The sequence below is a fragment of the Bombina bombina genome, chromosome 7 (genome assembly GCF_027579735.1).
Source record: "Bombina bombina isolate aBomBom1 chromosome 7, aBomBom1.pri, whole genome shotgun sequence".
In the NCBI taxonomy this organism is placed as follows: Eukaryota; Metazoa; Chordata; class Amphibia; order Anura; family Bombinatoridae; genus Bombina; species Bombina bombina.
In genome coordinates, this window is record NC_069505.1 from 554,847,388 (window position 1) to 554,859,903 (window position 12,516).

The 12,516-nt window shown below is 38.6% G+C and overlaps 1 protein-coding gene across 1 annotated transcript in view; it reads right to left on the reverse strand.

The window, feature by feature from the left end:
• Positions 1 to 247: 247 nt before the first annotated feature.
• The window catches only part of TAPBP (TAP binding protein), a 67,549-nt gene continuing 55,280 nt past the window's right edge, over positions 248 to 12,516 (reverse strand). Inside the window, exons 3-8 of the mRNA XM_053721893.1 lie at positions 11,157 to 11,381; positions 6,953 to 7,294; positions 3,956 to 4,279; positions 2,725 to 2,814; positions 2,440 to 2,483; positions 248 to 628 (exon numbers count right to left, since the gene is read on the reverse strand). Coding sequence (XP_053577868.1) covers positions 602 to 628; positions 2,440 to 2,483; positions 2,725 to 2,814; positions 3,956 to 4,279; positions 6,953 to 7,294; positions 11,157 to 11,381 — 1,052 coding nt within the window. The 3' untranslated portion in view covers positions 248 to 601. The remainder of the gene's footprint in view (positions 629 to 2,439; positions 2,484 to 2,724; positions 2,815 to 3,955; positions 4,280 to 6,952; positions 7,295 to 11,156; positions 11,382 to 12,516) is intronic.

Below are 12,516 nucleotides of genomic sequence, written 5' to 3' on the forward strand. Positions count from 1 at the left end.
TATATATATATATATATATATATATATATATATATATATATATACACAGTATATACTTAAATTAATACGATTAAAAAGGTGAACAATTTAACACAAGCAATCATATCCCTGAATTTGATTTCTAGCCAGAAATGTATCTAAGCCATTTTTAAATGTATCTATGGTTTTGGCATTCACTACCTCCTTAGGCAATGAGTTCCACAATTTGATTGCTCTTGAATTGTACTACAGAAAGTTTTCAATAATATCCCTGTGCACAAAGAGATTTATCCAACTCAATAATGTGTCTCACAGTCAATTTGAAGTCTAATTCATAGTATACACATCTAGAGATGAACAGAAGAAAAAAAATGCACAAATTTATGTTCTACTAATGTCAAATGGAAACCAACTTATATGTGGCCAGGAATTAAATATCCCATCAAGGTCTTATTTTAAAAGAACGATATTTATCTCGGAAGGGAGTTGTGAAGGGTGTGATTCATATGAGGTGAGTCAATCTCGTGTCACATATCACCCCTCTCTGTAATCTCAATCAAATTAGGCTGTTGAAGGTCAAATACATGATGTCACTGTGACAGGGTCACATTTGTTTTTGTCTTTATTTCACCTTTTTTTCAGCTTTGCCCTGTAAATAAAGAACAAAATAGAATTTTTAAACAAAAACATAAGAAGCCACAGTGAAATCCCATCTGTCATATGGCGATTTATAGAGACGCTATACAGCAATAGTAAAGGTGTTCAAATAGATTAGTATGCTCACTCATAACTGTGTTTAAAAGAAACATAATACAGTACCCCATTTTTTTCATGATCCAGATAGAACAATTTTAAACAACTTTCCAATTTACTTCTATTATCCAATTTGCTTACTTCTCTTGGTGTCCTTTGTTGAAGAAGCAGCAATGCATTACTGAGAGCTGGCTGAACACATCAGGTGAGTCAATGACATTAGACATACAGGTATATGTGCAGCCACCAATCAGCAGCTATCTCATGGCACTTGCTGCTCCTAAACCTACCTAGGTATGCTTTTAAAGAAAGGATATCAAGAGAACATTTGATAAAATAAGTAAATTAAAAGTTACATAAAATTATCTGGGTCATAAAAGTTAAATTTTGACTGCCAAGGGGTTACACACAAAGATAAACTCCTACTGAGGCACCACAATCTACTGCTACCCCTAAATAGTACATAACCAATCAGGTGCATCATACGCGTGTATCAGACAATCACCAGCCATGTCCAGTTCAGGACTGGCTAGAGAACAGCTCTCAATTTTTTTTTAATTATTTTTTTAAATAGAACATTTTATTATTACTGCATTGGAATATCCCTTTAACCCAATCTCTCTTCTAATATAAAAATAACTAATGAACGAGGCCAGAGTTCTCAAGAGGACAAATACACTGCTGCCTAGGAACTCCTTTGCTCAGTTTGGATCCTGTCTGGTTGATCATACGATGCAATAAGCTTCTTATTCCTTACATATTATTTGCTGCAAACTAACTGTTCAGTATGGATATTGCACATGGGATATTTATGGTTTCCTTAGGCATATATATGACTTTAAAGGGACATGAAAATACACAGGTATTGTCTGGCCAGACGAGTGAGCTGCGGCTTGCTTCCATTTGACCCTGTAGTTTTTTTTAAAGTTTTATAACTTCGTTTGAGTATCTTTAGCAGATAGCAACTATCGGCGATTTGCATGATTTATTTAAAGCACAGAGATATGTTTTAGTCTGCTTAAAGGAACACTGTACCCAAAAATTTTCTTTCGTGACTCAGATTGAGCATGAAATTTTAAGCAACTTTCTAATTTACTCCTATTAGCAAATTGTCTTCATTCTCTTGGTATCTTTGTTTGAAATGCAAGAATGTAAGTTTAGATGCCGGCCCACTTTTGGTGAACAACCTGGGTTGTCCTTGCTGATTGGTGTATAAATTCATCCACCAATAAAAAAGTGCTGTCCAGAGTACTGAAACCAAAAAAAAAAAGCTTAGATGCCTTCTTTTTCAAATAATGATAGCAAGAGAACGAAGAAAAATTGATAATAGGAGTAAATTAGAAAGTTGCTTAAAATTGCATGCTCTTTCTGAATTACAAAAGAAAAAAATTGGGTTCAGTGTCCCTTTAAATTTTCTTATATTTTTAAACTATATGTGTCAGTAGACACAACGATTAACTTTTCTGTATAAGATAGAAGTCTTAGAAATGTTATACACCTTTTTGTATTGAATTTATTCACTTGATCCCACACAAGTTTATCACACATTGCAAACGATGTTAGTTTGTTTTTCCATATGTGTGTGTGTATATATATATATATACTGTATACAAAAGTGTCTGGCTTCTAAACTTGTAGCGTCCTGGCCTAGATATACAACAGATTATACAAATAAAAATTAAAGTGTCTCTATGGAACTCTAAATACCTTTGCATCCTCCTTGGTCTCAGAAGTACTGAACAAAGGAACAACTAAAATAGAAAGAAAGATATTAATTAGAGAAGGACATTGATTGGAGGAGCCCCTCTCTCTGTATTTATCAACCAATGAACAAACAGGTCAGAAGCTAGTAGTCAAACAAAAAACAGTTCTCTTTAAAAAAAAATTAAAAAACTGGGCAAGAATCAAACCCACAATTTAAGTCTCCCAAGTTGTGTTATTTTTGCACTCTTTGGTAGATTTCTTCACTTTTCTATACTTTTGTGGCCTCACCTTTCTTGTGCAGTAAACTGAAGATTCCGTACAGGATTAGAGCTGTCACAAATAGATACATCCCATCTTCAATAGACGGCCCAGAGATACCTACAACGAGAAAGAGACTCCATGTATTATTGGTCATGTATTATTGGTCATGTGAGAGAAGAGATTTTGCTTCATGCATCGTGATCAGAAAAGTGATAATTGTGTGGCAACTCATCTGTAAAGGCTTCCCTGCTTATTTCATTTGTTTTTCTCTGTCAGGGATGACCAACCATTGGTCCATGGGCCATCTGTGGTCTTCTAGACTAGTTCTTTCTGCACCCATGAAAAAGAAGAACTAAGAACGTCTGCCATAATTTTTTTGTCGCCCCAGGAAAAAGCCAGACTAAAAATGTGTGCTTAGCGGACTGATGGGTGGGTAAAAAGGTTGGCCACAATCAAAACAGCGCTGTGGAGGAGAACAGATAAAGGGTATCCGGCAACCTTACCTTAATCTGGATCTGAGCCACTGGACATTTTTAGAAAATATATTAGTTGTGTGTTTAATAGCCATAAATTTATGTGTGTCCCTAAAGACTTCTACAGTGCAGACCTACTCAACAGAGGGACCTAGTGCAAAAATGTTTTAGGCCCCCCAAAACGGTAACTCTGTATAATGATTTTGAGGATAAATAAGATAAAAAGGTAGCTACACCTACAACCTGCACTAATAAAAGGCTCAACTGTACAAGGATTGTACACATTCTGCACAAACCTATTTATAGACTCACTGTTACGGGCCCCCCTAGCCTTTGGGCCTGGTGCCACTGTCCCTGCTGCACCAATGGTAGTTCCGCCCCTGGACTTCTAGAATATTGATCTGTGGCCAATATATGTTAGAAAGTTGGCCAATTAGGAATGGTTATAACTGGCTTACTAGAGTGTACAACCAATGACTGTGTAGGATACAGCTGTGTCTGCACTTCCATGTATAACATGAATTGGAAAGCCCACAATATTCAGAATTAAATTACAAGAAAAGAGAACAAAATAAATAATGAAAGTATATTGCAAAGTTGTTTTTCAACATGTAATTAAACAATTTATATTAATATCTTGAGGTGTTTAATGCCCCTTTAAATATAAAATAGTGGTTGGAATTACTCCTACTTTAGAATAAACAACTGATACCATCTATTTTCCATTTGTTTTCAAATTGTTGTTTTACTTTTCCTACAAATTGTGGAAGTTTGAGGGTATTTACCTGCCACTTGGAGGGTACGTGAACGTGTCAGGCCTTCTTTGGAGCTGACGTGGTAGACACGGCAGGAGTATCGAGCCCCATGGTGTTGAGCACTGACATTGATGCGTAGTGATGCTGTCATGCTGAAGGTGCCATCTTGGTTGCGGCTGTGAGGGGATAGAGTAGTTCCAGAGAGGAGGGTAGAATGTGGCTCCCCTGGGAGACGGACCAGGAACTCCACAGAGATTTCCAGTGGATGAAAGTGAGAGATGGCACAGGTGAGGGTCAACTCCTCATCAGGGCGGCCAAAGAGAGGGTCAGGGAGGAGAGTGACTTGAGGGACAGCTGGGCAGAAAGAGGAAGAGGAAACAGATGGGGGGTGAGGTAGAGAAGAAAAAGCAAGAAGGGCATACATTAGGAGTGAATGGGATAATGAGAAGAGTTGTTGTAAAGAAGTGAAAGAGAAGAGGAAGTAAAGCGAGAAGGGAGAAAACGAGTAGGAGACAAATTGGAAAAGAGAGAGGAAGGAGAGTTAGAGATGTAGAAAGGAGAGGATGGAAAAATATTGAAGTTGGAGACAGTGCAAAGTAATAACGGTAATGGAAAGAATTTAAAAAAGGAGGAGGAGGTTGGGTGTGAATGAAGGAGAAAAAGAAAGGTGGAGGGAATAAAGTAGAGAAAGGAGGAGGTTTGGAAGTAATAAGGAAGTTAGGAAACAACAAAGGAGTGAAAGGAAAAACATGGAAGTGTATGAAGAAGAGAAACAAGGAGGCGGGAAACAAAAGAGAGAAAGATAAAGGGGTTGGGAAGAGAAAAGAAAAAGTTGGAAGGATATGAGGGAAAAAAATAGGTTGGGAAGGAACAATGGAGAGGAATGGAGGAAGTTGAAGGGTAATGAAGGAGTGAAAGGTAGAGATTGGGGGTTTGGAGGGAATGAAGGAGAGAAAATTGAAGAAATAAAAACAGAAGATACAGGAATTAGGTAATAAAGACATTACATAAAATAAAAGGGAGAAACAGGGAAGGAGTGAAAAGTAAAGGAAAGAAGTGAAATCAGAGAGGGATGAATAAAATATAGAGATGGGAGATATATAAATATTATGATAATTAAAAAACAGATTTTCCTGTTACCCCATCAACCCTTCTTACGTTTCCTCTCTTTCTCATAGGCTATTGTTTAAAGTAGTTTTTTTCTAGACGTGCAAAAATGTGGTTATGTTATTTGTTTGCAAAACAAATATTGAAGTTTAACCCTTTGAGTGCTAAACACTTTCCCACCTGGGTGTTAAGCTGATAGAGGGTTTTTAATTTTTTTTAAATATATATATATATTTTTTTACTTTTTTAAAAAAAATTCCCAGATCCCCAAGACTTATACTGTTGGAAAGGTTAGGCAATTACCTTTCCACTGGTGGGTCTTGAGGGTCTGTAGCTGCTTAGATGCCTGAGATACAGGCTTCTAATCAGCATGCCCCCTTTCCCTATACATGTCATTGTCTGTTTTAAAAAAAAAGTTGCGCAGTGACGTCATCACGTCATTGCGCGTGACGTTACCACGCAAAACATGAAGCCCCGGCGATGCCTGTCACTATGCAGGTCCGATCACCGGGGTAGGAGCGAGTGGGGATCTTCCTCAAGGTGGGAGAGTGCTAGCGACGGCTCTGAGCCGTCATTAGCACCAGAGTGGGAAACTGCAACGGCTCAGTCGTCGTTAGCACTCAAGGGGTTAAAGGAACATGAAATACAAATTTAGTCTTTCGTGATTCAGATAGAGCATACAACTTTACACAAATCTAATGTACTTATATTATCACATTTTCTTTGTTCTCTTGGTATCTTTTGTTGAAAAGTAGCGAGGTAAGCTCAGGAGAGTGCACATGTCTGGAGAACTATATGGCAGCAGTTATGCAAGAATATTATCCATTTGCAACTAGAGGGCAGCACTGTTTCCTGTAGTGCTACAGATGCTACCTAGGTATCTCTACAACACAGAATATCATAGGAACAAAGCAAATTAAATTGGAAACTTTTATAAAATTGTATGTTCTGTCTAAATCACAATTTTTTTTTTGAGGGTTTCATATCCATTTAACTAAACAAACATATGAACAAATGATAAAGTTTATTAATTAGTTCATTTAGTTTCGCCTTTCAATAGATAAGGGTAACTACAACAGATTTAGTATTAGATCATTAGTTTATTTAGTTAACAAAGTACATTTGCTTACTTAATTAACTAAATTAATTTACTTAAAGGGACACTGGACCCAATTTTTTTCTTTCATGATTCAGATAGAGCATGCAATTTTAAGCAACTTTCTAATTTACTCCTATTATCAATTTTTCTTCATTCTCTTGGTATCTTTATTTGAAATGCAAGAATGTAAGTTTAGATGCCGGTTGTGAATAACCTGGGTTGTTCTTGCTGATTGGTGGATAAATTCATCCACCAATAAAAAAAGTGCTGTCCAGAGACTGAACCAAAAAAGAAGCTTAGATGCCTTCTTTTTCAAATAAAGATAGCAAGTGAATGAAGAAAGATTGATAATAGGAGTAAATAAGAAAGTTGCTTAAAATTGCATGCTCTATCTGAATCACGAAAGAAAAAATTGGGTTCAGTGTCCCTTTAATGAACAAATTTAAGACTCAATTACAAAGCACGCACAATCATGGATTTCCTGTCCAATATCAACTAAAAGAGCTATACGATATAAATATATATATATATAAATAATAAATATGTTTAAATTAGTTTTAGAAGCGTTTGAGTTCAAAGTCCCTTTAAGTTTGCTACAATTTTATTGCCTCCCTAGAGCATTGCACTGACTGGCTCATTTACACCCATGCAAATAATAATAATAAAATATATATATTGCTCTTTTATATGTGTGATGCAGTAACATATATTGAGAATATAATATATATCATAGAAGGTAAAACAGTACATCATGTCTACCACACGCATGCTTCAGATAAAACCTGGTTTGACTTTTCTGCTTTCATTTCAGTGTTTCTCACCTGTAACCTTTAGCTGGATGTCCCTCTGCGCTCTCACATAGGGCAAGTAGACAGTGCAGAGAAAGGTTCCCTGGTATCGGACATCAGCTTTTTCCAGTGTGAGGGACGCGTCCCCAGAAGAGTGCAAGGCAGTGAAGTTCATGCGACAGTCTGGTGCAGCTTCTGCCACCCGATCTAGTCGCCCATCGTAAGCGTAGAGAACCGTCCCATCGCCAAGAGCTCTGTGTCTCCACTCCACAGAGAAACGAGACTGTTGCCCTCGCCAGAGACCACATGGAATGGTCATGGGCTTGTCAAAAGTTGCAAATTGGGACACGGATGGGGTGTACACAGCTAATGTGACTGGAAGTGGAAGAATGTGAATTAAAAGGTTAAGGAGAGGTGGAACATCGAATAATGTAGCATCAAAAATGCTGTAGAGACAATTAGTAGAATTAATGGTAACAAAGAAAAGTAAGAAAGTGTGGAAATATTGGGGTCTATTTATGATAGTGCGAACGGACATGATATGATGTAGCGTATCATGTCCGCCGCACATCGATAAATGCCAACAGCATACGCAGTCGGCATTTATCATTGCACCAGCAGTTGTGAACTGCTGATGCAATGCCGCCCCCAGCAGATTTGCGGCCAGGGGTGTCAATCAACCCAATCGTATTCGATCACGTTGATTTCTGTCCGCCGCCTCAGAGCTGGCGTACAGGTTATGGAACAGGCAGCAGTCTTTAGACCACTGCTCCATAACATCTGTTTCTGGTGACCCCATAGTGTCATGTTTGAAGGAGAGAGCGGAAAAAGTGGAGGTGGAGTGACAATTGAGAAGGGCAATGAATGGTGGGGGTTGGAGTGTGGAGGTAGTGAGTGGGTCAGTGGAATGCAAGGATGTTAAGGCAGAAAGAGCTTGTTTGTAGTAAGAGAAGGAAAAAGGGGATCAAAAGAGAAGTTGGTTGGTTTGAGTGAGCGAGTTTAGGGTGGATATAAAAGAGAGGGATGAGTTGTAGTCAGAGGGAAGGAGGGGACCAGGGATTTAGTTTGACCAAAGTTTGAGGTAGTCAAAATTGGTTGGATTGAGAGGCAGATGGTAGATTAGATTAAGAAATAATTAAAAGGAAGTGAGAAAAAAAAATATATATTAGAATAGGGGAGGGAAAAAACAGATATCAAAGTGTGGAATTTTGCAAATGAGAGAAAGGACAGAAAAGGGGAAGTGGAGCTAAAAGTGGGATCAATAAATATCTCCAATTTCACCAGTTTTTAGATCATGCTATGTGGCTGAATCTGCTGCATAGAATAATATAGACACTTGCACCCACAGTGGTGGGAGGGTATGGAAATTAGGCATGTTTGGAAACTTTATAAAGAGAGAAGACTTTTTCAGATACTTACAGACCTGACGAAACGTATGCAGTATGTATGTCAGATTGATTTCTCTGATAAGATCTGGGGGTCCCCTCTTTGAGGGGTTTACAACTTAGGGCTAGATGACGAGTGGAGCCCTATTTATCGCTCCCACTCGCACTTTACCTTTGCTAGAAGTAAGCATTTTGCGTGCGTTGGATAGCACGCGTATTGCAAGTTGAAAATAAAACATTTTCGCACAAGCGCTAAACCGTAACGTGCAAAAAGCTGAACCTCAAATATTCTGACCGATTTAACGTAGTATTCTCCCTTAGACTTCAATGGAGGGCAAAACATAACAACCTTACTCGCCAGCAACCCAGATAACATTTTCTCAAGTATATATACATATTTAGACACCTGAGACCTCATATCTTTGAGCCCTAATACATTTTTTAGGCAATTTTTTAAAAATAATTTTTATTAGACAGTGTTATTATAATTGTAACTGTACTTTTAAATGTAATTTTGATGTGTTTCCTGCAACTTTTTTGACTCGCGTAACAGAGCTCTGAGGTCGTGTTATCCAGACTGACTTTAAATTCAATAGCGCTCAAGCGAACGCGTTTACTTTCAACTTTTAATTTGTGCGCTTCTTCCGACATATTCAAAGAGCCATGATAAACCCCTTATCGCTCGTGTGCAACAGTTAGAGCGCCACTCGTAAACTAGTCCTTAGTTGGAATTGAGATGTCTGATTTGGGCTAACCCTTAAACACCTTGACATATGTACTATTTTTCCACTACATAAATAATGCTGCACTGCCAGTCTTTGTCAAAACACTTTTTTATAAAAGAGTTGGAGAGATGTGGCCCGTTACTCTCAGGGCAAAATTTGGCAATCAGCAGTTCTGCCCACTAGATCAGCCATTTAATGTGTTAAACTTTACAAATTGCAAGCTTGGGGTTCTGTGGTATATGGTCCCTTAGAGTACGTAACAGTTTTCCAACATGCTCAGCCACCTGCCGGTGGAGGTGCGACTGACTGGGAGCAGGGAATGACCAAAACTAATAACCTTCTGGAGATTGAAGTAGTATTTTAGGCCATACAGCTGCTTGATTCCATCTCTGCTTATGTAACATTCTTGTGAACTGCTGGTGCAATGCCGCCCCTCCAGATTCGCTGCCAATCGGCCGCTAGGGGGTGTTAATCAACCCGATCGTATTCGATTGTGTTGATTTCCGGCGATGTCTGTCCGCCTCCTCAGAGCAGGCGGACAGGTTATGGAGCAGCGGTCTTTAGACCTCTGCTTCATAACTTGTGTTTCCGGCGAGTCTAAATGCTCGCCATTAACACGGGGCATCACGTTCCATTCGGAGCTTGATAATTCGGCCCCTTGGTATGAATGTAACGAGGATGAGGGTAGGGCCTGTTTGGACTGTTTGTCTGGTCCTTGGGGGGGGGGGGGGAGGCATAGGCAAGAGGGCTTTTTTGGTTGAATGATTAGTGTGTGGGTCTATTTCTTACCTTTTTCTGGGGAACCCAAACTAGAGGTTGAGTGTTTTAGGTACATTCTATGCATTGAGTGAACAGTGGTCAGTAACGATTGCGCCATAGTGTTTGGCTGTAATAGTTTAATTTCATTAGACATTGTTGTCCTATTTTGCGTTATTTTCTTTTTACTATCCAACATAGGTTCTAGTTAAAGGGACACTGAATTAAAAATAAAAGTTAGCATTATTCCAATAAATGTAAAAAAAAATCCACTTCTTAATGTACTATGTGTTTTAAATTTTTACCGTTTCGCTGCAATCATTTGACAAAATGTTTCTTATTTTCCACCCTCAGGGGAAGGAAGGAATATGACGGACTGTTGCTGCGATGCACCTGCGCAAGCTTCTGCAACGTCAAGGAATACGTCACTCACCGATTCTCTCTATTGAAAGCAGCAGACCTGCTCTATCTATCCAGTATTATGCTTCAGGCGGCATCAGCTTCACATAACAAAATGTGCATGCACTATATCACTGGACTAACTGCGCATGCGCAAGATAACAAAAAAGCAGTTTAATTATATTCATAGAAGCAGCCGCCGATATAAGGATGAAAACGACGATTGTACAGCCCATATTAGTGGGTTGGCTTGACTGACGTCAGTATAAAAAATGTAAAATACATTTTTAATATGTTACATGCATCGTTGGACAATGAAAGTAGGTGCATTTTATAACTTTAATCATTAGTCCATTCACCAAAAAAAAGTACAGTAATCCTTTAAAGTGAAGGTCAATTTTGATGAATTAGTGCCTGGTTTTTAATAATCCTATTAAAAACAAGGGCACTTTAATTCATCAAAATTGACATTTCACTTGTTTTCTTCTAAAACTTACCTTTTAATCCTGACATCCGCTCCAGCTATTCCCCCGGCCGTCGGAAGCCTCTTCTTACATCAGAAATGACAAATCCGGCTTCCTCCAATCACGGCTCTCATGGCCTGAGGCAACGCCGTGATTTGAGGAAGCCAGATTGGTCATTTTGGACCCGCAAAGAGTTCTTGCGACGGGCGGAGGAAGCGCTGCAGCGGCTGTCAGGATTAAAAGGTAAGTTTTTGAAGAAAACAAGTGAAAAATGTCAATTTTGATTAATTAAAGTGCCCTTGTTTTTAATAGGATTATTAAAACCGGGCACTAATTTATCAAAATTGACCTTCACTTTTAAGCTGGAGAGGCTAGTGAAACAGGAGAGGAAGGTGGGGAAACTCACAGATATGAGCAATTCTGTAACTCGGTCCCTAGCTATAGCTCTAGTGACCTCTAGTGTTCACTGCTTAGTATTACAAGCATAAATCAAGCTGTGCACCAGTACCTGCCAGATGGTCATCTTTCTCGCCCTGTGGCCCTAGTACGGCACTAACACTGTACCCATCAGTCTCATCTCTAGCGGACATGCTGTACCAAGTGCGCCCCAAAGAAGGAGGGCTGATCTCTTCTTTCGTGAGAGAGCGGGCCCAATCCAGTGAGACCTCCTGGGGTAGGTGTTCTGTCATCTCACAGTTGGTGAATTCACGAGACCTTAACTTGCCAGAGGAGTCTAAAATAGGAGAGACAGAAATAAGGCAGGGGACGAGTGCAAACATAAAGTGTTAGGGTTAGGGTAAGGGGCTGGAATCTTAAAGGTACATTGTACTGAAAACCATTAAAGGGACACTGAACCCAATTTTTTTTTCTATCGTGATTCAGATAGAGCATGCAATTTTAAGCAACTTTCTAATTTACTCCTATTATCAAATTCTTTTCATTCTCTTGGTATCTTTATTTGAAATGCAAGAATGTAAGTTTAGATGCCGGCCCATTTTTGGTGAACACACTGTGTTGTTCTTGCTGATTGGTGGCTAAATTCACCCACCAATAAACAAGTGCTTTCCATGGTTCTGAACCAAAAAAATAGCTTAGATGCCTTCTTTTTCAAATAAAGAAAGCAAGAGAACAAAGAAAAATTGATAATAGGAGTAAATTAGAAAGTTGTTTAAAATTGCATGCTCTATCTGAATCACGAACGAAAAAATTTGAGTTCAGTGTCCCTTTAACTACTTTAATATATTCCACCTTTATTTTGTCTTTTGAAATAGCTGCTTTTGCCTTTTGAAGCCACCACCAATACTAAAGAGGCAGCAGAATTAAAGGGATACTAAACCCAATTTTTTTTTTCTTTTATGATTCAGATATAGCAGCAATTTTAATCTACTTTCTAATTGACTCCTATTATCACATTTTCTTCGTTCTCTTGCTATCTTTATTTGAAAAAGCAGGAATGTAAAGCTTAGGAGCCGGCCAATCTTTGGTCCAGCACCTGGGTAGCTCTTGCTGATTGGTAGCTAAAAGCAGCTCACATTCCTGCTTTTTTCATATAAAAATAGAGAATGAATAAAAATTGATAATAGGAGTAAATGAGAAAGTTGCTCAAAATGTCTGCTCTATCTGAATCATAAAAGGAAAAAATTGGGTTGTGTCCCTTTAAACTTGGCAGTGGGGAGTCCTAGAGAGCGAGAGAGACCAGCCCATTTCAAATGGTGTTCCTGCAGCAGCTTTGAATATAATGAACTCTTATCTCCTGCTTGTCTGAGTACATTAACCAATTAACAGAGTTTTTGAAAGACAATTAATACAGTAAAATCTCTGTACATCTTTAATTATATATTTTTTCTAATATGCAGAATTCTGGGGCT